Source organism: Carcharhinus amblyrhynchos, chromosome 5 (genome assembly GCF_965287045.1).
Source record: "Carcharhinus amblyrhynchos chromosome 5, sCarAmb.v2.hapA, whole genome shotgun sequence".
Classification (NCBI taxonomy): Eukaryota; Metazoa; Chordata; class Chondrichthyes; order Carcharhiniformes; family Carcharhinidae; genus Carcharhinus; species Carcharhinus amblyrhynchos.
This window is the reverse complement of record NC_137328.1, coordinates 106,013,753-106,039,487: the sequence shown is the minus strand read 5'-3', so window position 1 is coordinate 106,039,487 and position 25,735 is coordinate 106,013,753. Positions and strand designations below refer to the sequence as shown.

Sequence of the window (25,735 nt, the reverse complement as noted above, 5' to 3'; positions counted from 1 at the left end):
AGTATATCAATGGGAAGAGGATGACCAGGGAAAGAATAGGGCCCATTATGGACCAAGGGAACAATCCATGGCTGGAGCCAGAGGACCTTGAGTGTTGAACAAATACTTCATACCTGTCTTCACCCAAGAGAATGAAGATGAAGGCATGGAACTCAGGAAGAGACAGAGCCTGCGGGATTCCTGAGCGAATTGAAAATGAGAGTGATAAGGTATTGGAGGTGTTGGCAGCCTTAAGAGTGGACTAATCTCCAGGTCCAGATGAACTGTGTCCCAGGCTACTGTGGGAGGCAAGGGAAGAGATTGCAGGGATTCTGATCCAAATTTTTAATTCCTCTCTAGCCACAAGAGAGGTAAGACATCTCACAACACCAGGTTAAAGTCCAACAGTTTTACTTGGTAGCAAAAGCTCTAGTTTTCGAAGTGTCGCTTGTTCATCAGGTGAGTGGGATTTCAGTTCAAACAGGGCGTATAAAGACATAAACTCAATTTACAAGATAATGGTTGGAATGCGAGTCTTTACAGTTAATCAAGTCTTACAGATACAGACAAGGTCAGTGGAGAGAGGGTTAAGCACAGGTTAAAGCGATGTGTATTGTCTCCAGCCAGGACAGTTAGTGAGATTTTCCAAGCCCAGGCAAGTTGTGGGGGTTACAGATAGTGTGACATGAACCCAAGATCTCAGTTGAGGCCATCATGATGACTGGGCCATTGTCATACTGAACAGAATGGATTACTGCAAAGAAGTGTACTGACAACTGAACAACGAGGAACACTACAGACGGTTACCCACAGATCCGACCAAAGACCACACCCGTCAACTCAGACTGATCAAGACTTTTGATCTGGACTTACAGAGCACCCTCCATGCCCTCATCCCACATACTCCCCGCGTTGGAGATCTCTACTGCCTCCTGACGATACACAAGGCAAACAATCCGGCCATCCCATCGTATTGGGCAGTGGGACCCTGTGTGAGAACCTCTCCAGCTATGTCGAGGGCATCCTGAAACTTATCGTACAAAGAACCCCCAGCTTTTGTGTGACATTGCAGACTTCCTACAGAAACTCAGCACAACCAACACAGTTGAACCAGGGACACTCCTCGTCACAATGGATGTCTCGGCACTCTACACCAGCAGCCCCCACGACAAAGGCATTGTTGCAAATGCCTCAATACTCAACGCTGACAACTGCCAATCTCCAGGTTCAATTTTATAACTCATCCGCTTCATTCTGGACCACAATGTCTTCACCTTCAATAACCAGTTCTTCAGCCAGACACATGGAACAGCCATGGGGACCAAATTCGCACCTCAATATGCCGACATCTTCGTGCACAGGTTTGAACAAGATGTCTTCACTTCACAGGACGTTCAACCGATCCTTTGGACTCATGGTGAACAATCACTGAATCGACATATGATGACATCAACAAGTTCCATCCCACCATCAGACACACCATGGACTACTCTCCGGAATCGGTTGCATTCTTGGACACACACATCTTGATCAAGGATGGTCACCTCAGCACTTCACTGTACTGCAAGCCCACAGATAACCTCATGATGCTCCATTTCTCCAGCTTCTACCCTAAACACGCTAAAGAAACCATCCCCTATGGACAAGCCCTCCAAATACACAGGATTTGCTCAAATGAGGAGGATCATAACAGATACCTCCAGACACTGAAAGATTCCCTTATAAGAACAGGATATGGCGCTCGACTCTTTGATCAACAGTTCTGACGTGCCACAGCAAAAAACTGCACCGACCTCCTCAGAAGACAAACAGGGGACACGACGGACAGAGTACCCTTCGTCATCCAGTACTTCCCCGGAGTGGAGAAGCTACAATGTCTTCTCCGGAGCCTTCAACATGTCATCTTGCCAAGGCCATCTCCACACCCCCACTTGCCTTCAAACAACCGCATAACCTCAAATAGAGTATTGTCCGCTGCAAACTACCCAGCCTTCAGGAGAACAGTGACCACAACACTACACAACCCTGCCACAGCAACCTCTGCAAGACATGCCAGATCATTGACACTGATGCCATCATCTCACATGAGAACACCATCCACCAGGTACATGGTACATATACTTGCAACTCGACCAACATTGTATACCTGATACACTGCAGGAAAGGATGTCCCGAGGCATGGTACATTGGGGAGACAACAGATGAATGAACACCACTTGACAATCACCAGGCAAGAATGTTCTCTTCCTGTTGGGGAACACTTCAGCGGTCGTGGGCATTTGGCCTTTGATCTTCAGGTAAGCATTCTCCAAGGCGGCCTTCACAACACATGACAGCACAACAGTCACTGAGCAGACACTGATATCCAAGTTCCGCACGCATGAGGACAGCCTCACCCGGGATCTTGGGTTCATGTCACACTATCTATAGCCCCCACAACTTGCCTGGGCTTGCAAAATCTCACTAACTGTCCTGGCTGGAGACAATACACATTTCTTTAACCCAATCTCCACACATATTGTCTATACCTTTAAGATTTCGTTACCTGTAAAGACTCGCATTCCAATCATTATTTTGTAAATTGAGTTTGCCTCTTTATACGCCCTGTTTGTGAACTGAAATTTCATTCACCTGATGAAGGAGCAACACTTCGAAAGTTAGTAGCTTTTGCTACCAAATACTTTACCCTGGTTTTGTGAGACTTCTTACTGTGTTTACCCCAGTCCAATGCCAGCATCTCCACATCACAGGAGAGATGCCAGAGGGCTGGAGAACAGCTAATGTGGTTCCACTATTAAGATTAGCTTGAGAAAGAGTTGGAGTTTATGGGACTTGCTGTCGTTCTGCTGGCGCATTAAGAGGAGAGAAGATATCAACGGAAGTGTCTGGTTGCCCCAAGACAGGAGCAAAATCATAAGCAGGGAGGGGACCTGCTCCACTGTCATAAGATGGATTGCAAAAAGCAGTCATTTAGAGGCCTAGGGTCTACAGACCTTCCTAGAGATGAACAACAACCTGTGTTGGCAAAGACTTCACCGTTCCAAGGACATGGTGGCTCACTTATGCAACCCTCTTCAGGGGTTGGCGCTGCATTGACTTGGAGGGCATCTGCTGCCTGTGATTTTGAAAGCCACCCCCAACTTTTATTGGCTTCTTTCAGGGCTCCATGAGTGACCTTTGCTCCATCTTTCAAGCTTCTGTTCATAGATGCATCAAGGAGGTGATAGATGCACTCTTCACAAGGGCTCAGAACTACATCTATTTTGACGAGGAATAGTGCTAGAGTTACAGGTTTCACCCAGATAGCAGGCTTCCAACAAGTGCAGGGTGCCATTAACTGTCCTCATCTGGCTCTCCAATCCTCATGGCATCAAAGAATTCAGTTTATCAATCACAAGGTCTTCTACTGCTTAAATATTCAGCCAGTCTGCAACCACACAAAGCATATCGTCAAAGTGCCTGCTAGGTTTCCAGGTGTGGCGGGGGGGTGGGTGCGGGTGTAATATGTGTAATATACACATCCTCAGCAGGTCTCAGATTCCTGATGGTTTTTGAGGCACCTCAGTGGCTATAGGGTTAGCACTTTGGAGACAAAGGATACCCCTGAGAATGTGGCTGATGACACCTGCAGGGAGGCCACAGAGTGCAGCTGAGACCAGATACAGAGGCACATGCTGCTATTTACATTCAGGTGGAGCAGACCATAGGAATGCTGAAGATAAGCTTCCAGTGGCTGGATTGATATGGTATAGCCCTGCAGTATAGTCCACAGAGATATTGTTACAATCTGCTGTGCCCTTTGCAACCTAGTGCTTCAACAGGGTGAGGAGCTACCTGATGAAGAAATGGAGGAGTGGCATGTTTCCTCTGATGAAGAGGACATTGAGGTGGATAAGGCAAAGGAGGGCCTGGAGAACAATGACAGTAGCAGAGGCAGGAGAGTTCAGGACACACTCTTGGCTGCCAGATTCATGAATGGTGATGTTTCAGGCCAATTATATCATCCCATAATCCTGAAATCCCTTCCATGTGCAGTGCTCTCTCGTCTGACTTCTGACAGTGTACAGCCTCACTGATGAGGCTTGTATCATGGGGCGGGAGTGGTTACCTTCAGTCCTGGCATTGCAGGAGGATGAGGATGACTTGCAGTGGGGCCAGCTCATTGTTCCTCCAAGAGCTACTGTGAACATCTGACTCTTGTCTGCTTGAATTTAGCTCGCTTGTTTTCAGTATCAGTGTTACATTAGGGCTATGTCACACTGAAGGTTTCAATGATGTAAGCTCTTCTGTAGTTATGTGTGCCCCTGAGGTTCTGTATCACCAGAGGCAGATGCACACTTTACATTAGGGTCTTGCCTCTGGGTTACATGTGCAGAGAGCGCACATTGACAATGAGTGGGTTGAGTGATGGTGGCCCAGGACATCATGGGGAACATTCTCGTGACCAAGGAGAAACAAGCATGACTAATGTGTTCTGACACTGTGAGGGGGTGCCAATGTGCTGGCAATCTTGCAGAGAGCAGATGGAGGAGGCTCTGGACTAAGCGTTTAGTCTTTCTGCAGAACATGAATACTGTTGCCTCAGTGACATTGCAGGAAGATATCTCATGAGACAGGGAGCCATGAGACAGTGCAATAAGTGAGAGTTTATTTACAGAGGTGAGTGTTTACTTTTATAAGTGGTCAATATCTATAAGTGCCTAAAACCTGTGCCTACGCTGTGCAACGAGACTTGCTGAACATTTCTAATCCTGCTGCTATGTCTTGGTGCATCCCCAAGGTCCACACCACAGGAAGAGGCAGCCAGGTCTCCACCATGCTCTGTTGTCTGTGATGACCTTGTCCTCTGATGGATGAACCTGGAGCACCACGGCCTGCATTTGGGGTGCTGTTGTTGGCAATGCCACTCTCCTCGGCTTTCAGCATGAGAGTTCATTCAGTCACAGAAAGACAGTAACCAAGTGGGCTGGACACCCCTTGATTCTCTTGGGTAAATGATGCCAGGGTATGCACCATCTTCTCTTCCTCCCTATGGGTGCTTAAGGGCCCGTGGCTTCCTTCTTGGGATACAGAGACAGCTGGTGTGAGGTCAAGGAGCACCGCTGTCCTCTGTCTTTGGAACTCATGGACGCCCACAAGTGCCTGCACCATGGGAGTTCATATCCTGTGCCATGGAATGCATGTCCAGCGCCACGGAGTGCAAGTCCTGCACCATGGAGTTTATGCTCTCCACCAGTGCAGGACAGAGCATTTGCATCAAAATCTCAACTGTGTTCATGAAGAGAAGGAAAAATGTATTTATTAGTCACAAGTAGGCTTACATTAACACTGCAATGAAGGTACGGTGAAAATTGCCTAGTCACCACATCCCAACACCTGTTCAGGTACACTGAGAGAGAATTTAGCATGGCCAATGCACCTAACCAGCGTGTCTTTCAGATTGAGAAGTATTGAATGTGATGAACATAAGGAGAGAGGAAATATTTATCAGATTAGCATTCTTGAATGTGGATAAATCATGAGGGCTGGATGAAATACACCACAGGCTATTGCAATTCTGGGCAGCACAGTGACGAGCACTGCTGCCTCATAGCAGCAGAGGCCCGGGTTTTATTCCGGCCTTGGGTGACTGTCTGTGTGGCGTTCTTCCAGTGTCTGCGTGGATTTCGTCTGGGTGCATTGGTTTTCTCCCACAGTCCAAAGGTGCGCAGGTTAGGTAGATTGGCCATGCTAAACTGTCCCTTACTTGTCCAAGGGTGAGTAGGGTAGATGGATTAGTCATAGTAAATATGAAGGGTTATAGGGATAGGGCAGAGGGAAGGGCCTGGATGGGGTTGATTTTTTTTGGAGGGTTGGTGCAGACTCGATGGGCCTCTCTCTGCATTGTGGGGATGATATAGATAAAAGAATCAGAGAGGAAATAGTGGAAGGCCTGGCCATTATTTTCCAGTGCTTGCTGGATACACATGTGGTGTCAGAGGATTGGAGGTCTACTAACATTTTATGTTTGTTTGAAAAAAGGAGCAAAGGATAGACTGAAAAAAATAACAAGCCAGTCAGTCTGACCCTCGTAGCAGAAAATTTTTGGAATCAATTCTGAGGAAGAGGAAAACTGACCCTTAGAAAGGCATGGATTAATCAAGGACAGTCAGCATAGATTTGCTATGGGAAAGTTGTGTTGACAAATTTAATTGAATGTTTTGAGGGAGTAGCAAGGAAGATTGATGAAGGTAGTGTAGTCAATATAGTCTGTATGGATTTTAACAGGTTCTGAAGGCCTGGTTAGAAAAACCCATAGGTTCAGCAAGCTGGATATGAAATTAGCTCAGTGGCAGGAAACAAAGAGTAATTGCTGATGGGTGTTCTTGACTCTGAAAGGTTGTTTCCCGTGAGGTTCCAAAGGGTTCAGTACTAGGTCCTCTGCTTTTTGTGATATCTACTGATCATTTGAATGTAAATATGAGAGGAATGATCAAGATGTTTGTGGACAACACAAAAATCTGCTATGTGATTGATATCGATGAGGATCGCTGCAGACTGCAGGAAAATATCAATGGAGTGGTCAAGTAGGCAGGAAGATATCAGTGGACTGGTCAAGTAAGCAGGAAAGTAGCAAATGGAATTCAACGCACAGAAATGTGAGGTGCTGCCTTTGGGAATGTCAAACAAGGCAAATTAATTCACATTAAATGGGAGGATATTGTGGGGGTACAGAGGAAGTAAGGGAGCTTGGAGTAAATATCCTCAGACCATTGAAGGTAGCAGGATGAGTCGAAAAGGTGGTTAAGAAAGCATATAGAATCACTTTGTTTATTAGCTGAGGCATGGAATGTAAGAGCATGGAGATAATGTTGGAACTGCATAAAACATTAGTTAGGCACAACTTGAGTACGGTGTATAGTCTGGTCACCTCATTACATTGCAGTGTATAGAGGAAATTTACGAGATTGTTTGTCAGGACCGGAAAATTGCAACTATGAGGAACAATTGGATAAGCTGTATTTTTTTCTCCTTGGAAGAATGAAAGCTGAGGAGAGATTTGATTGAGATGTACACAATTCTGAGGGGACTACATACAGTGGATGGGAAGGGCCTAATTACTTTAGCAGAGAGGTTGTAGGGGTCTGGAACTCGCTGCATGAAAGAGTAGGAGAGGCAGAAATCTTCAACTCATTTAAAGTGGCTGGATATGCATCTGAAGTCCCATAACTTGCAGGGCTACAGCCTGAATGCTGGAAAGTGGGATTAGGCTGGGTGGCATGTTTCTTGGCCATTGCAGACATGATGGACCAGGTGGCCTCTTTCTGTACCATAAACATTCTATAATTCCGTGATTCTACAAAACCTGTATAAATGCCAAGTGTGATGGATAAGGTTTGTGTGTCATTAGTGCAAATAGCCATGTGGAGATATGATACAGTGGCAATAATTTGGCTTAAATGTGGGTGATTAAATGGTCAAGGATATAAAATCTTCAGAGAAAACGAGGTTGGGGAAAATGGAGGTAGAGAAGATACAGACTTTCCAGCAAATGTCTCATAAAAATACCAAACAACTTGAGTTAGCAAATAGTTAGCTTAAGATACCATGGGGCACTATGTTAAACTGAACATGGACTACATGGCTGCACTTTTAATGTACTAAATTAATTTAGAAATCATTCAATATTTAGGAGAATACATACTTTCCCCATGGTTCATTGGGATTTGCAAATACTACCACATCGATAGGGAGAGTCAGCTTGAAGTGGACTCGTGACATGTCATTGTGCTGGATAATTAGTCCTGGTTCACTGGAATTGGGACTTGTCACCTCAAACACAATCTGCAGGTTTATTACTTTCTGAAAGTTAAAAACATGTAATTCTAGAATTATTACAATTGTTAAAGGTTATTAGGTCTGGACAGTTTACAGAGTAATAAAACACAAGGCCCAGGAATAGAATGTTGCTGGTCTGCTCACACCTCATCTCCTTTACCAATATGGCAGGCAGCACACTTCCCACCAGAATTCAAGGCACCAACTTCACATATTAGGTATGAAAAAATATATTAGAGTTTTACCATTGAGTCCTGAGGAAACAATATTCATTTTAATATGAGCAAATACTGAAAAGCCACATTTTTCTGAAATTTATTTGTCCTTTCTTTCAAATCTGAATCCCTCTCCACTGGAAGTCACATGTTGCTCTAATGATTCTTTGTAATGTTGCTGGCTGTCCCCTGTGGGGTGCCATTATAAAACAACTGATAAAGAAGGAAAAGAGAAATCAAAATATGACAATCAAGCTAGGTTTCCAGAACAAGTTGTAAAATTCATGAAAAGCATGAACACAATTTTCGGGAAATTCTGAAACCAAGTAATTTAATTCAATTACTTCCCACCTGGTGGGGTGGTTTACTGAGGTCTGCTGGTTTTGGGTTAGACCCACATTGTTATCGCGATTGTTTTCTACTGAGAATGTTGCGTAAAGTGGGAACTCTCATCCACAGCACAGGGGATATATTGCCTGGAATAGTAGCATCAGGAGCAATGATGAGAGGCAAATCACCAGGATTTGCTCCGTGAACTGGCAGGAGGGAGAGTAGGAGGAGTAGAACATTCTCAAAATAAAATGGCAGTCAAGAGGGGAAATAGAATCATTGGGAACTCCAGGAAAGTGAGGAGGATTGACTTTATGAATAGGGAAGGAGAGAAGTAGGAAAATAATAATTCATAAATCAGATTTATCATTATTAATCTGCAATCCAAAACAATTTTTCCAATTCTTCACCAAGGGAAGTCCAGATTAAACTGCATTTATTTCAATGCAAAAGGCCTAATGGACAAGGCAGATGAACTCGGCATGGATGGGTACTTGGGACTGGGATATTATAACAATTACTGAAACATGACCAAAGGAGGGACAGGACTGGCAGCTTAATGTTTCAGGGTATAGATGCTATAGGAAAGATAGAACAGGAGGTAAGACAGAAGGGGGAATTGCACTTTTAATTAGGGAAAACATCACGGCAGTACTGACAGAGGATATTTCTGAGGGTTCACCTACTGAGTTTTGGGTAAAACTGAGGGGGAAATCACTTTGATACGATTGTACTACAGGATGCCAAATAGTGGCAAATTGAGGAGCAAATAAGTAGATTACACATAGCTCCAAGAAAAATAGGGTAGTAACAGGAGAGGCATTTAGCTTTCTCAACATTTACTGGGACAGCCATAGTATCAGAGGCTTGGATGGAGAGAGAGAAATTTATTGAGTGTATTCAGGAGGAATTTCTCATTCAGTATGTGGAGCAAGGCCAATTTTGATGTAGTAGACAGGAACTTTCAAAAATTGATTGGGGGAGTCTGTTGGCAGGCAAAGGGACAGATGGTAAGTGGGAGGCTTTCAAAAGAGTGTTGACCAAGATATTTTGGTGAACACATTCCTTTTAGAGTGAAGGGCAAGGCTGGGTGACTCAGGATGTTGAGGCCCTGGCCGAGAAGAAGAAGGGGCATATAACATGCATAGGCAGTTGGGATCAAGTGGATCCCTTGAAAAATATAGAGGGTGTTGGAGTAGAGCTAAGAGAGAAATCAGGAGGCAACAAGAGATACAAGATTGCTTTGGCAGATAAGGCAAAGGAGAATCCAAAGATATTCTACAGAACACATAAAGAGCAAAAGAGTAACTAGGGAAACAGTAGGGCCTCTTAAGGATCAGCAAGGTCATCTATGTGCAAGATCCACAAGAGATGGGTGAGATCCTAAATGAATATTTCTCATCGGAGTTTATTGCTGAGAAAGAAACTTGGGGAAATAAATCATGATATCTTGAGGAATGTTCACATTGTAGAGAAGAAGGTGCTGGAAGTCTTAAAGTGTATCAAAGGAGATAAATCCCTGAGATCTGATAAAGTGTATCCCAGGATTTTGTGGGAGGCTAGGGAGGAAACTGCGTGTCCCCTAGCTGAGATATTTGAATCATCCACTGGTGAGGTGTCTGAAGATTGAAGGGTGGCAAATATTGTGCCTTTGTTTAAGAAATGCTGCATGGAGAAGCCTGGGAACTACAGGCCTGTGAGCCTAACATCTGTTTTAGGTAAGTTATTAGAAGATATTCTGAGGGATATTTAGAGAGGCAAGGACTGATTAGGGACAGTCAGCATGGCTTTGAGAGTGGAAAATCACGTCTCATGAATTTGAGTTTTTTGAAGGGGTAACCAAGGAGGTAGATGAGGGCAATGCAGATGATGTTGTCTACATGGACTTTAGCATGTCTTTTGACAAGGTAGGTTGTTGCATTAGGCTAAAGCTCACGGTATCCAGAGCGAGGTAGCTAAATGGATACAAAATTGGCTCAATGACAGAAGACAGAGGGTGATTGTAGAGAGTCGTTTTTCAAACTGGAGGCCTGTAACCAGTGGTGTGCCTCAGGCTTTGGTGCTGGATCCGCTGTTATTTGTCATTTATATTAATGATTTGGATGAGAATTTAGGAGGCATGGTTAGTAAGTTTGCAGATGACACCAAGATTGGTGGCATAGTGGACAGTGAAGAAGGTTATCAAGGATTACAATGGGATCTTGATCAATTGGACCAATGGACCAATGAAAGGCAGATGGAGTTTAATTCAGATAAATGCGAGGTGATGCATTTGGTAGATCGAACCAGGGCAGGACATACTCAGTTAATGGTAGGGTGTCGGGGAAAGTCATAAAACAAAGAGATCTATGGATACAGGTTAATTTCTCCTTGAAAGTGGAGTTGCAATTGGACAGAGTGGTGAAGAAGACATTCGGCACGTTTGGTTTCATTGGTCAGAACACTGAATATAGGAGTTGAGACGTCTTGTTGATGTTGTACAAGACATTGGTAAGGCCACACTTGGAATACTCTGTACCGTTCTGGTCACCCTATTATATTAAGGATATTATTAAACTAGAAAGAATGCAGAAAAGATTTACTAGGATACTACCAGGTCTTGATGATTTGAGTTATAAGGAGAGGCTGGGACTTTTCTCCCCTGGAGCATAAGTGGCTTAGAGGTAATCTAATAGAGGTCTATAAAATAATGAGGGGCATAGATCTGCTCGATAGTCAACATCTTTTCCCAAAAGTAGGCGAGTTTAAAACTAGAGGGCATAGTTTGAGGTGAGGGGGAGAAATACAAAAGGGTCCAGAGGGGCAGTATTTTCACAGAGGTTGGTGAGTATCTGGACCAAGCGGCCAGAGGTAGTAGCAGAGGCTGGTACAACTTTGGCTTTTAAAAAGTGTTTAGACGCTTACAAAGGTAGGGTGGGTACAAAAGGAATATGAGCCAAATGTTTGATCTTGATTTGATTTATTATTGTCACATGTATTAGTAAACAGTGAAAATTATTGTTTCTTGCACACTATATGGACAAAACGTATTGTTCATAGAGAATGTAGAATATGGTGTTATAATTAGAACTAAGGTGTAGAGAAAGATTAACTTAATGCAAGGTAAGTCCATTCAAAAGTCTGATAGCAGCAGAGAAGAAGATGTTCTTGAGTTGGTTGGTACGTGACCTCAGACTTTTGTATCTTTTTCCTGAAGAAAGAAGATGGAAGAGAGAATGTCAGGCGTGCGTGGGGTTCTTAATTATGCTGGCTGCTTTGTTGAGGCAGCAGGAAGTGTAGACAAAGTCAATGGATGGGAGGCTAGTTTGCATGATGGATTGGGGCTACATTCACGACCTTTTGTAGTTCTTGTGTGGGTTTGTAGGGGGCAGAGCAGGAGTCATACCAAGCTGTGATACAACCAGAAAGAATACTTTCTATGGTGCATCTGTAAAAGTTGGTGAGAGTCATAGCTGATGTGGGAAATTGGGACTAGCTTAGTGGTTAAAAAAAAGGACAGCAAGCTGAGCCAAAGGGCCTGGTTCCATGCCCCAAGATTCTAAGTAAGGAAGATCCTGACAACCTTTCAACATATAGAAACGTATAAAGTAGAAGCAGGAGTGGGTCATGCAGTCCCTTGAACTGACTTCATCATTCAATGTGATCATGGCTGATCCTCTATCAAAAGGTCATCCAGACTTGAAACATTGGCATAATTCTCTCTATAGATGCTGTCAGATCTGCTGAGATTTTCCAGCATTTTGTGTCTTGGATTCTTCTAATGCATCTAGAAGAGAGATGTCAAAGGAGGCATCTGGCTCTCCAGAGACAAAAGCAGAACTCTAAGGAGGAAGGGTAGCAGGAGCACCTCTGCTTCCACAGAACGGATCCTGAGAGTAACTATTGAATTCTAAACTATACCCAATTACTACTTTTTCTAGCAACTAATATGATTCCACTTTGGATTGCATACTATCCTTAATTTCTATTGTATTTTTGTTCCAGAAAGGAATGTGTAACTGTTGCAATGCTTGTATTTTTTCTTAACTATTATCCAAGTTTCCCAATCTACAGTACTGTAGCCAAATCACCCTTTGTACCTTAGTTGTTTTGTTTGTTTAGATTTAGGACCCTAGGTTTGGATTGGATTTCCATCCTAATGAAGAATTCTGCCATGTTATGGTCACTCTTTACTAAAGGACCCTACACAATAAGATTTTCTTATTGCACTTTACCAAATCTAGCATAGCCTGTTCCCTAGTTGGTTCCTCAAAATACTGGTCTAAGGTAAATATCTTGTTCACACTCCAGGAATTCCACGGCTGCTGTATTACTGCTAATTTGGCCTGAGGATTGGGAGAAGTGCAGATTTTAGCACAGGAAGATCAAGGGATTGATTAAGAGGAGAAAATAGAATGAGAATAAACTTGCAACTAACATAAAAGTGGACTGTAAAAGTTCCTCTATGTATATAAAAAGAAGAAGATTGTTGAAAACAAATGTAGGATCCTTACATCCCGAAACAGGGGAATTTATAATCGAGAACAAGGAATGGCAGAGCAATTAAACAACTATTTTAGTTTTGCCTTCACAGAAAAAGACACAAATAACTTTCCAGAAATGCTAAGGAATAAAGGATCTAAGGAGAAATTGAAGGAAATTAGTATTTCTAGAAAAAATATTGCTAGAGAAACTAATAAATCCCCAGAGTACTAAAGGAGGTAGCCATGGAAATAGTGGAGGTGTTGGTTATCATCTTACAAAATTCTGTAGAGTCTGGAACAGTCCTAGTAGATTAGAGGTTGGCAAATATAACCCTACTATTTCAAAAAGGAGAGAGAAAGCAGGCAATTACAGATCAGTTAGCCTAACATCATAAGGAAAATGCCAGAGTCTATTGTAAAAGATGCAATAACAGGACACTTAGAAAATATCAACAGAATTAGACAAGGTCAGCATTTATGAAGAAGAAATCATATTTGAGGATGTAACTATTAAAATAGATAAGAATGAAATAGTGGATGTGATGTATTTAGATTTTCAGAAAGCTTTTGATAAAGTTCCATATAAGAGTTTAGTGTGCAAAATCAAAGTGCATAGGGCTGGGGCTAATTTATTGACATGGGTGGAGAATTGAAAAGCAGACAGCAAACAGAGTAGGAAAAAAAGGGTCTTTTTCAGAGTGACAGGCAATGACTAGAGGGATCTCACATGGATCAGTGCTTCAGCCATTGATACACATCAATGATTTGGATGAGAGAACCAAATGTAATATTTCCAAGGTTGCTGATGATAGAAAACTTGGTGGTAACGTGTGTGGTGAGGAGGATGTTAAAAGGCTACAAGGTGATTTAGGTAAGTTGAATGAGTGGACAAATACGTGGCAAATGCAGTGTAACATGGATAAATGGCAAGTTATCCATTTTGGATGGAGAACAGATGGCAGAATATTATTTAATAGTGATAGATTGGGAAAGTTGATGCACCAAGACTCCTGGGTATCCTTATACATTAGTCACTGAAAGCAAGTAAGCAAGAACAGCAAGCAGTTAGGAAGAAAATGATATTTTGACTTCAGTTGCAACAAACTTGAGTTCAGGAGTAAGCATGACTTACTGCAGCTGTTTAGGGCCATGATGGGACCTCAACTAGAGTATTGGGTATCTAAGAAAATATATACTTGCCATAGAAAATAGTTAAATCTTGTTTTCTCTTTTGGACATCAAATTATCTAAATAACATGCCTACTTTAAAATACTGCTAGGAATGAAAATCACAGCCTCTTTTTTTAAATTTAGCACGAATTAATTTAAAATGTTATTTTACTTCTTTCATTTTCCCTGCATGCTCTGATAATTTTCTTTTTGGCTCTATGACCTTACGGGTTCTGTTTAATGTGGATCTTAACAGAAGAATGAGCCAAAGATCGTAATCTCAAGATTACTCCCCATGCCATATGCTAACAAAATCAGGGTTAGAAGAATAGACAAGATTGATTGGTACGTGGCTGGAGCAATGGTGTAGGATGGAGAGATATTGATTCCTAAGGCATTGGGACTGATTCTGGGGAAGATGGGATTTGTAAAAGCTGGACAGGTTGCATCCCCTCATGACTAGGTCCAAGATCCTCACAATGGTGTTCACCAGTACAGTGGGGGAAGATTTAAACCAGAGTGGCAGGCAATGGGAACCTGGGAGAGGAGACACGAGAGAGGGAAACAAAGATTGATCCTACTGTATCTTAATACTAGAATACTTTATCTGGCTACCTTAAAACATCACGGATAAAACAAGCACGGATTTGTTAAGGGGAAGTCGTGTTTGACGAATTTATTGGATTTCTATGAGGGTGTGACTAGTGTGGTAGACAGAGGGGAACTGGTGGATGTGGTGTTTCTTGATTTTCAAACGGCGATTGATAAGGTGCCGCACAAAAGATTGCTTCAGAAGGTTAGGGGGCATGGAGTTGGGGGTAAGGTGTTAGCGTGGATAGAGGATTGGTTGTCTAATAGGAGGCAGAGAATTGGTATCAATGGGTGCTATTCTGATTGGCGGTTGGTGACTAGTGGAGTGCTGCAGGGATCGATGTTGGGGCCTCAGCTATTTACCATTTATATAGATGATCTGGAGGAGGGGGCTGAGTGTAGGGTGACGAAATTTGCTGATGACACAAAGATGAGTGGAAAAGCAAATTGTGTGGAGGGTGTGGAAAGTCTGCAGAGGGATCTGGATAGGCTGAGCGAGTGGGCGAGGACCTGGCAGACGGAATACAATGTTAGCAAATGTGAGGTTATCCACTTTGGCAGAAATAATAGTAGGAGGGATTACTATTTAAAGGGCGAAAAGCTGCCCTACGGTGCAGAGGGACCTGGGGGTCCTTGTGCATGAGTCGCAAAAACCCAGACTGCAGGTGCAGCAGGTGATCAAGAAGGTGAATGGGATGCTGGCCTTTATAGCGAGGGGGATAGAATATAAAATCAGGGAGGTCTTGCTGCAACTGTACAGGGCACTGGTGAGGCCACAGTTGGAGTACTGTGTGCAGTTTTGGTCGCCGCACTTGCGCAAAGATATTTTGGCCTTGGAGGGAGTGCAGAGGAGGTTCACTAGGCTGATACCGGAGATGAGGGGGTCAGACTATGAAGAGAGATTAAATAGACTGGGTCTGTACTCGTTGGAGTTTAGAAGGATGAGGGGGACCTTATAGAGACGTATAAGATAATGCAAGGGATGGATAGGGTAGAGGTAGAGAGATTCTTTCCGCTCAGAAAGGACAGCAGGACTAGAGGGCACAGCCTCAAGATAAGGGGGGGCGCAGTTTAGAACAGAGTTGAGGAGGAACTTCTTCACTCAAAGGGTGGTGAATCTCTGGAATTCTCTGCCCGTTGAAGTGGTGGAGGCTACCTTGCTAAATATATTTAAGTCACGGGTAGATAGGTTTTTGACAGACAAGGGAATTAAGGGTTATGGGGAGAAAGCGGGAAAGTGGAACTGATCCACTTCAGATCAGCCATGATCTTATTGAATGGCAGGGCAGGCTCGAAGGGCTAGTTGGCCTACTCCTGCTCCTATTTCTTATGTTCTTATCACAGATATTGCCTTTGCATAAACTTGCAAATTTAAGAAATCCTTAAAATGAAACCTTATAAAGAGATTCTGAATGCCTACCAGAGGTGCAATGTTTATTGATTTCGTTTTGGAAGCATCTTTAAGAAACTGACTGACCTCAACCCTGAAATGAAAATTGTACATTGTGATTAGACAGCACACAAATAGAAGTTTACTGCCCATGTCCTGCTGTAGCAGTGTTGGCACAGATGGGTTAAAGAAACTAGATACGGAAACTGTAGGAATTGTTTTCATTTCCATACCACAGAACCATAGAATCCCAACAGTACAGAAAGAGACCATCAGGCCCATCGAGTCTGCACCAACTCTCCAAAAAGGCATCCCACCCAGGCCAACCGTCTGCCCTATCCCGTAATCTCACACATTTACCTTGGCTAATCTCCCTAATCTACACATCTTTAGACACTATAGGGAAATTTAGCATGAATGGCCAATGCACCAAACCTGCACATCTTTGGACTGTGGGAGGAAACCACAGCCCTTGGAGGAAATCCAGGCAGACATAGGGAGAATGTGCAAACTCCACACAGTCACCCAAGCCAGAATCGAACCTGGGTCCCTGGCATTGTGAGGCAGCAGTGCTAACCACTGTGCCACTGTGTAAAAGAAAAATTGCAGATTTCCCTCATTCTCATCCATTCCAAGAACATTGCTTGGTGGATGAGAGAAGCATACACATCCATGACAGTCGGATTGCATGTAGGTTAAATGGGCATTGATTAGATTCAATTTTCTCTATACCATTGAGCAGTCTTTATGGTCTAGCACAGTATGAAGAGACTGAATTCACAAGATTTCTACAGATTGTTGGAATATAACTGAATAAGTTGGAAGAATGTGGGAAGATTTATCAGATATGTACTACTCGGGCATACCAGCAAACAGAACAAAGATACTGCTTTGCTGCGTCACCCCCAACTCCAACAACAAAAGAACCTAGCTCCAGTTTAATTTTACTCCTTGGGTGGGAATTTCCCAAAAATTGGCAGAGTGCAATAGCGGGCAGGAAGAGTGCTATTAAGTCTGCCACAGTGCTGGTGGGTTTTTGTACCATTTTGTGAGGAACAGTGTTATGGTTCAGGTCAGAAAGTGTTTTAAGGATCATAAGTTTTGCATTTTGAATTTGACTAGGATAAGCATCAAATGTCTCATTTCAGGTATGATTCAAATGACCCTCTAGAGAGCTTTTATCAAACTATTTTTTTAAGAATGCAGTAACATATGTCAGAACATTAGCAAGAACTCTTATCAATTACAGACAAGAAACAAAACAACCACTATAATGTATAACCCATAAGAAATATATCTAATGTGTTCCAATCAAACCAATCCTATAGACAAAAACCTTTTTCACAGTTTTCACAGGGGCGGCACAGTGGCACAGTAGTTAGGGGCAGCACAATGGCAAGTACTGCTGCCTCACAGTGCCAGGGACCTCGTTTGATTCCTGGCTTGGGTCACTGTCTGTGTGAAGTTTTCACATTCTCTGTGCCTGCTTGAGTTTCCTCCAGGTGCTCAGGTTTCCTCCCACAGTCCAAAGCTGTGGAGGTTAGGTGGATTGGCCATGCTAAATTTCCCGTTAATGTCAGGGGGACTAGCTAGGGTAAACGCATGGGGTTATAGGGATAGGCCCTGGATGGGATTGTGGTTGGTGCAGACTCAATGGGCTGAATGGCCTCCTTCTGCACAGTAGGGATTCTATGATGTTTAACACAGCAAAGACTAATTCTTGTGTGATACTGGACTTGAGTCCTTTGGATAAAGTCTGCAGTTCTCTGGATAGACTCAGAACAGTTTGGAGTCAGAACAGCTTCCCAAAACACCAGGGAATAAGGCAGTCACCAATAGCAGATTCCCCCCTTCAGAAAGGCAAGGCCTTGCCTTCAGCTAACCAGCAGAATTTCCAAAAATCTAGGGACAAAGAGACTTTTATCAGATTTTTTTTATCATTCACAAGTAAGGCTTACTTTAATATTGCAATAAAGTTACTGTGAATTTAATGTTGAATTTAATGGAATTTAATGTTGGCAAGTGTGAGGTGGTCCACTTTGGTAGGAAAAATGGTAGGAAGGACTATTACTTACGAGGCGAAAAACTGCAGCAGGCGACGGTGCAGAGGGACCTCGGGGTCCTTGTGCATGAGTCGCAAAAACCCAGCTTGCAGGTGCAGCAGGTGGTCAGGAAGGCGAATGGGATGCTGGCCTTCATAGCGAAGGGGATTGAATATAAAAGTAGGGAGGTCTTGCTGCAGCTGTATAGGGCATTGGTGAGGCCGCAACTGGAGTACTGTGTGCATTTTTGGGTGCCGCACCTGCGCAAAGATATTTTGGCCTTGGAGGGAGTGCAGAGGAGGTTTACTAGGCTGATACCGGAGTTGAGGGGGTTGAGCTATGAGGAGAGGCTGAATAAACTGGGCTTGTACTCGTTAGAGTTTAGAAGAATGAGAGGAGATCTCATTGAGACGTATAAGATGATGAATGGGATGGATAGGATAGAGGTGGAAAGACTCTTCCCGCTCAAAAAAGACAATAGGACTAGGGGGCACAGCCTCAAGATAAAAGGGGGGCGGTTTAGAACGGAATTGAGGAGGAACTTCTTCACTCAAAGGGTGGTGAATCTCTGGAATTCTCTGCCCGTTGAAGTGGTGGAGGCTGCCTCGCTAAATATTTTTAAGACGCGGGTTGATGGGTTTTTGATAGGAGAGGGGATTAAGGGTTATGGGGAGAGGGCGGGAATGTGGAACTGAGCAGCGACAGATCAGCCATGATCTTATTGAATGGCGGGGCAGGCTCGAAGGGCTGGATGGCCTACTCCTGCTCCTATTTCTTATGTTCTTATGTTCTTATGTGAAATTCCCCTGGTTGCCACAGTCCGGTGCCTGTTTGGGTTAATGCACCTAACCAGCATATCTTTTAGACTGTGGTAAGAAACTGGAGCACCTGGAGGAAACCTATGCAGACCACAGGGAGAACATGAAAACTCCACACAGATGATGACCTAAACTGGGAATCGAACCTGGATCCCTGGCACTTTTGGGCAGCAGTGCTAACCACTGTGCCTTTGCAGTCCCTTCTAAAACTAAAAGCTGCAGCTCCAAACTGAAAATGAAAAAGCTCCAATCACCCGATCTGCCAACCAGTTTTTTTTTTAAACAATGCAGAGTTATAAGCATCCCAATAAAAATAAATAAACCCCCATTTAACCAGCAATAAAAGGAAATCTCCAGTCAAGCCGGCAACAATGACATCAGCTAAGATAGTGAGCTGCAGAGAGCATGATTTTTTTTTAAAATCCCTTAAAGGTACACTAACATCTCAATAGAAATAAACATTTAACAGCCACCTAGCAATACCCAGTCACTTTTTCATGGCCCAAGGTAGAGGATGGCTGCAAAGAAGTGTGCCCTAGATTTTCAGAGATTTCTCTCCTCAGACTGGTCAATGCAATGGAGATAGTTGTGACATCCTTTACCCATGCACAGGGAGGAAACCAGCAAGCAAAGATACAAACCCAACATGGAGGGTGGTGACAGTGGAGGTCAGCACCAATGCCCCACAAAGGAGGGCAGGCATCTGGTGCCAGAGAAGATGAATGGTCTCCTCCGTTCTGCCAGGGTAAGTCACAGTCCCCTCATTCTCAGCTCTCATACTCCCAAGGAATTCACCCACTGACACTTCAAGGGATGCCAGCACTAATTCACCCACAACTATCTTCATCTCCCATGCATTTCATCTCCTCATTACCATCCACACATGCCAGACATTTCAGCATCTGTTCTGGCCACATCCTGCTTATACCCTCTCTGTCTGTTTTCATGCAGTACAATTTGGCATATAATAGGTGGAGAAATGCCTGAATTGAAAGTTCTCTCTGAATTTGAGGAAAGAGCCCTCTGGCTGGGTGGACTCCTCCTTTGCTGAGGGTAAGATGGGGCCAATAAACCGTGAGGATCCAGAACGTCATCATCCATCACACCAAACTGACATGAGTTCTGTTTCCTCTTTGCGAGGGGACCTACCTGGAACGAACAAAATCTCCTTTGTCTTGTAGGCACATCAGGGCATCAGCCCAGAGAATTCCCCCAGCAAGGTCCTCAAGAGCTCCAACACCAATGAGGATGATTTCCCAATTCACACCAAAGAACAGTCACATCTTTTACCCACACCCTCCCCCAGTGTAGAGACACACATCTTGGTGGAACTTAGCACTGGAGTGCCCATAGTGGCCACAATCTGGGAGCACCTCATTTTCTCTGATCCACATCAGGCAGAGGGCAGGGTGTTGGCACTTCAGGATTGCTGGAGGCTAGGAATCTGCTAAGGCCTGGTTGGAGGGTATGTCTTTGGATCTGGTCATGCCTCAGTTGCTGGAGTTCCAAAAGTAAAGCTGGTAACATCAGGAAAAGATGTCAGCTACATTCGGCAGATTGGAAAAGTCCTCTTCCCTTCTGTCCAAGGAGATAGCATTGACACTCAGTAGCAACCAAATCAACACAGTAAGGCTGACGGCTACCATCGGAAACCTTAGTGTAAGACTTGTGTCCTGAAATGGTAGTTGTGGACACTCACAATTGCCAATGCAAGAGGATGGCAGGGCTTCTTGACCTCATTCCAGTTGCCCTTCCATCCCAAGGAGGAGTTATGGGCCCTCAGTCACTGAAAGGGGTGAAGAACAACTGGTTCACAAACGATCTTGGGAGTGTTCAGCCCATCTGACTCACCTCTTCCTGTGGTCACTCAGCTCCAGATTCACAGGCCAAGGAGGGTGACACTGCCACACAGCAGGACCCTGAAAGCAGGCTGCAGTGTCCTAGTCTCAGTCCTCCAGAGAACGTCTGCTAAGTTCAACACAGACAACAGGGTGTAGCAAACAGCAGGCTGCCTCCACCTCCACTGTGGATGTTGGGAACACAGAAAGATGTAACAGCAAGGTTGGAAAGGTTAAGCAGGTCTAGTTGCACAAGAGTAGCCCTGGTGTTAGGCACTTGTAGATAGCATCCACCTATGTAAATAAACTCTCACTGCACCCTTTCTATGGCTGCTTATTCTGATGAGAGGTCTTCCTGCAGTGCTGGCCAGAAAACAGGATTCCCCTTCTACAAAAAGGCTGAGTGATCAGTTCAGTGCTTCCTTCATTAAGGTTGCCTGTACATTGGTGGCATCCCAAACAGTGACTGAACACATTCCAGTTTCTGGGTAAGCAAGGTGCTACAGTGGTTAGCACTGCTGCCTCACAGCGCCTGAAACCTGGATTCAATTCCTGGTTTGGGTCACTGTCTGTGTGGAGTCTGCACATTCTCCCTGTATCTCCAAGGGTTTCCTCCAGTGCTCTGGTTTCCACCCATAGTCTGAAGAAGACATGCTGATTAGGTGCACTGGCCATGCTAAATTCTCCCAGTGTACCCAAACAGGCACTGCAGTGTGGCGACTAGGGGATTTTAACAGTAACTTCATTGCAGTGTGAATGTAAACCTACTTGTGACACTAATAAATAAACTTTAACTTTAAAGAATGAGGATGTTTCCTACAATGTACATGCCTACCTTCCCTCAACCCAGTCATTATCAAATGCTGTCTCGCCCCTTTGATCCAATAAAATATCAGCCTCAGCCTCTGGTGACGCTGAACCTCAAGGGCTCAGATCACCAAGGAAGAGCCAGGTTCAGGAGAGGTGAAAGTCCCCATGTGACATTGCCCTGATATGAACCAAGTCACTGAGATTAGGTGAGCTGCTACCAGACAGACATGAATCAGAAATTCTCAACAGCTCTTTAAGCTTCAATACATTGTTCCTACTGCAAATTGCCATCATCTTCCTGCAATGTAGGGACCTTAGACAATTGCTTCCTCACCATAACAAGAACCTTATCAGTGAAGGTATGTGTTGCCAGCAGTCAGATGGAAAAGCCATGCTCATAGGTGGGACATGAGGATGAAGGGATAAGCTCAGTTAAGGTCTGAATCATTATTATTCATAAATCACGTGGCTATGAACAGGTCCCAAGCTCGTCTGCTTCGTCTCACCATCACCACTGCCTCATGGCCGATCTCCTCACCCTTCAAGAACTCCTCTTTCTTGACCACCTTGGTCGAGAAAATGTGCTGCTCCCTCATCTCCTCCTCAGACAATTCCTCCCTGCCTCCCTGCCTTGAAGTGCCAGGTTGTGAAGGGCAGAGCAGAAGACCACAATGCCTGACAACCTCTATGCACTGTGCTACTGGGCTCCACCAGACCATTCTGGGAACTAGAACCACAACTTTAACATCCTTATGTTCTGTTCCAAAGTGTGAGTAGCAGCATGAACCTCATTGTAGCATCATCAGCTACATTAACTACATCCTTAGGTGCTAGCCCTTATCCCCAAGGAGCCAACCCTGCAGTTACTCAAAATCTCAAACAGGGCTAGGATCTGAGAGTGGCTCAGGATATATGAATGATGCACATTTCCTAGGAATCCAGCACACATTGAAGGATGTGCTTCATCTGGTCACTGACCAGCTGAATATTGAGAGAATGGAAACCTTTGCAGTTGATGAATTGCATTCCTTGATGCCATGGGGATCAGAGTTTTGTGAGTGCAGACAATGGCTACCTGCACTTGTGGAGGATGCGTCCATCACCCTCTTGATGCACTTATGTACAGAGACTTGAGATTCCACAAAGTTCACCAGTGGAGCCAGTTATTAAAAAAGTTGAAGGTGGCTGTGACCTTCAAAGCCACACCCAGTGGATACCCTCCAAGTCTCTGTGGCACCAATCCCTGCAAAAGGTTGTATAAGTGAACCACGAGGTCCCTGGACAGGCGAAGTCTTCATTGACACTGGTTCTTGCAGGATGGTTAGCTGCCATCTTTAAACCCTGGGTCCTGACAGTGCCTCCAAGTGACTATGGGTAGTATTGTCGCCAGGCTAGTAATCCAAGGGTAATCCCTGGGGACATGGGTTCAAATCCCAACATGGCAAATCCAGAACTAAGATTTAATGATGACCATGAAACCACTGTCAATTATAAAAATCCATTTGGTTCACTCATGTCTTTTAGGGAAATAAACCTGCCCAGACCCATAGTTATGTGGTTGTCTCTTAAGTGCCCTCTGAAATGGCCCAGCAAGCCACTCAGGTACATTCAACTGCTACAAAGAAAACAAAATGAAACTGGAAGGACCACCCAGCATCGACCTAGGCAACAGAAACAACAATGGCAAACCTAGCACTGTCAACCCTGTAGAGTGCTCCTTATGAACTTTTGGAGGCCAAAATGTGGGGAGCTGTCTCACAGACTGGTCAAACAACAGCCTGACTTAGTCATACTCACAGAACTATATCTTAAAGATAATGTCCCTGACACCACCATCACCATTCCTGGGTATGACCTGCCTCACTGGCAGGACAGATCCAGCAGAGGTGATGGCACAGCGGTACACAGTCTGGAGGGAGTTACCCTGAGAATCCTCAACATTGGCTCTGTACCCCATGAAGTATCATGGTACCTGGGAAAGGAAACCTCCTGCTGATTACTATGTACAGCCTCCCTTCAGCTGATAAATCAGCACTCCTCCATGTTGAACACCACTTGGAGGAAGAACTGAGTGGCAAGGGGTGCAGAATGTGCTCTGGGTGGGGAACTTCAATGTCCATCGTCAAGAGTGGCTTGGTAGACTCACTAGATCAAGTTGGCCAGGTCCAAAAGGGCATCGCTTCTGGACTGGGATGGTGGAAGATGGTGAGGGAACCAACAAGAGGGAAAAACATACTTGACTTCATCCTCACCAACCTGCCTGTGACACACAGATGCATTTGTCCATGACAGTATCAATAAGAGTGACCACCTCACAGTCCTTGTGGATATGAAGTTCAATGTTCACATTGAGGAAACCTCCATCCTGGTGTGTGGCACTACCACCATGCTAAAGGGGATAGATTTTGAACAGACTTTGCAACTCAAATATCTTTTTTACCCAGAGGGTGATGACAACCTGCAATACGCTGCTTGGAAAGGTGGTAGAGGTGGATTCAAAAGTATCTAGATGAGCAGTTAGCACATCATAACATTCAGGGCTAAGGGGAAGTGCTGGTAGATAGAATTAGATGGGAGTTCAGGCGTTTCTAATGTGTTGGTGCAAACCTAATGGGCCAAATGGCTTCTTCTGCACACTATGATTCTATTAAAAGTAAATAGCCAGATGGCAATTCTATTTTAAACTGATAGAAAGCCTTTTATTGTTCAGTATAATTCTATTTAATTAATTATTTATTGAACTTTGGTGACACCATACAACCAGCTTAATTAAATCATAATATCCTACTGCATGAAATGAATGAAGGTTAACAAAAAGAAGTCTCCTTGCAGACATTAGCAAAAGCATGAATTTTACAACAGCAGCATTTTTCAAATATCAATGGGATTGGATTTCTAATTGTGATTTACTTTAATCCTGGGAGGAAAAGGTGTCATGAAATAATTTCACATAACACAGATTATTTTCAGTACAAAGAGCAGTTTACTGTCTAAATAAATATATTTTTGTTTGTTTTAAGAGGACCTTAATGGCCAAGGTGAGGAAGCATTAAAAAGAAATGTCCAGCAACCTGCTTCACTTTCTACACTAGTTTGTGATTTAGTGAGTCGCCAAATTTATTGAATATAGGGTCCCCAACATGCCAGAAAAAAATCAGAAGTCAATAAATATCATGTTGTATGATATCTTCTTTGTGTGACACTTATAATGCATCAGCTCAAATGATCTGTATATCTTGCACCACCTGTAAATATATATACCACCACCTGCACATGGTTTTACCATTAAATCATTTAAAATGTTATTTAACTCAAAGTTTCTTCAGACACAACATAAATTTAAAAGGACAAAATCAGTACTGAAAGAGTAGGGCCGGAATTCTCTGACCTCACCCCCCACTGGGATTCCCCAGTCCCGCTATTATGAACGGAGATTTGGCTGAATGCCAAATTCTTTGTTCTCAGTGGCAACAATAGCAGGATGTTTGAGTCCAGAGAATTCTGACCTAGACGTTCAATTGAAGTACACATATGAAAATGTATTAACCACACTGTAAATTTTATCGAAATCCTAGTAACCTGTTCTGATATTAAAAACAAGCGCTAATGAAATACTGAGATAGTTAACAGATTTCATTCTGCTACTTACGCAACATATTTTAAGATGTTGCTGCACTGAGTGTCCTCTTGAAGTTTTGAAGAGTGTGTGCTGGCATGGGTTTTGGGCCACATGTACAGTGAGCTACCGAGACCATTTAGGATGAAAGTCCGTGAATTTACCTTAGAAATCAGCTTATTAATGGCTTCCTTAAAGCCTGCTTTAATTCCTTCTTCTGAATTCAATGAAAAAAAAGGAAAAATGTTATAAATGCTGTTGGTGTCAACTTCAATACTTACAGCTTAAGTCTTCCTTTATACTGCTGTGAACAATAACTATCGTTGTTACATTGTTATGTCAGTGATGAATTAGATATTTTAAAAATATTTGCACTAAACTAAATGCTTCAGCTCCTGCTTTAGTTATGCCAGAATCACACACCAATATCCGTACTCCAACAGTTACATCTGTTGCACGACCAGGCACAACCTGCTTAAATGGTAGTCCTGTTAATTAAAACTTTTAAATGGAAATAACCCTCAAAATAGGTCTTGAAGATTTCCAATGATGGGGCTATGACTATTTTCTTTGGCAATATGTTTCATCGTAGGATTGTCCTTGGGAAGAAAGATTGTTGATACACTATCTTGGAAACAAATAGCCTTTGTAGTAC

General features: G+C 43.6%; 1 protein-coding gene across 1 annotated transcript in view; it reads right to left on the bottom strand.

The window, feature by feature from the left end:
* The window catches only part of LOC145343553 (ufm1-specific protease 2-like), an 87,655-nt gene that overhangs the window by 37,708 nt on the left and 24,212 nt on the right, over positions 1 to 25,735 (bottom strand). Inside the window, exons 3-5 of the mRNA XM_080189800.1 lie at positions 25,114 to 25,297; positions 15,987 to 16,050; positions 7,664 to 7,821 (exon numbers count right to left, since the gene is read on the bottom strand). Coding sequence (XP_080045926.1) covers positions 7,664 to 7,821; positions 15,987 to 16,050; positions 25,114 to 25,297 — 406 coding nt within the window. The remainder of the gene's footprint in view (positions 1 to 7,663; positions 7,822 to 15,986; positions 16,051 to 25,113; positions 25,298 to 25,735) is intronic.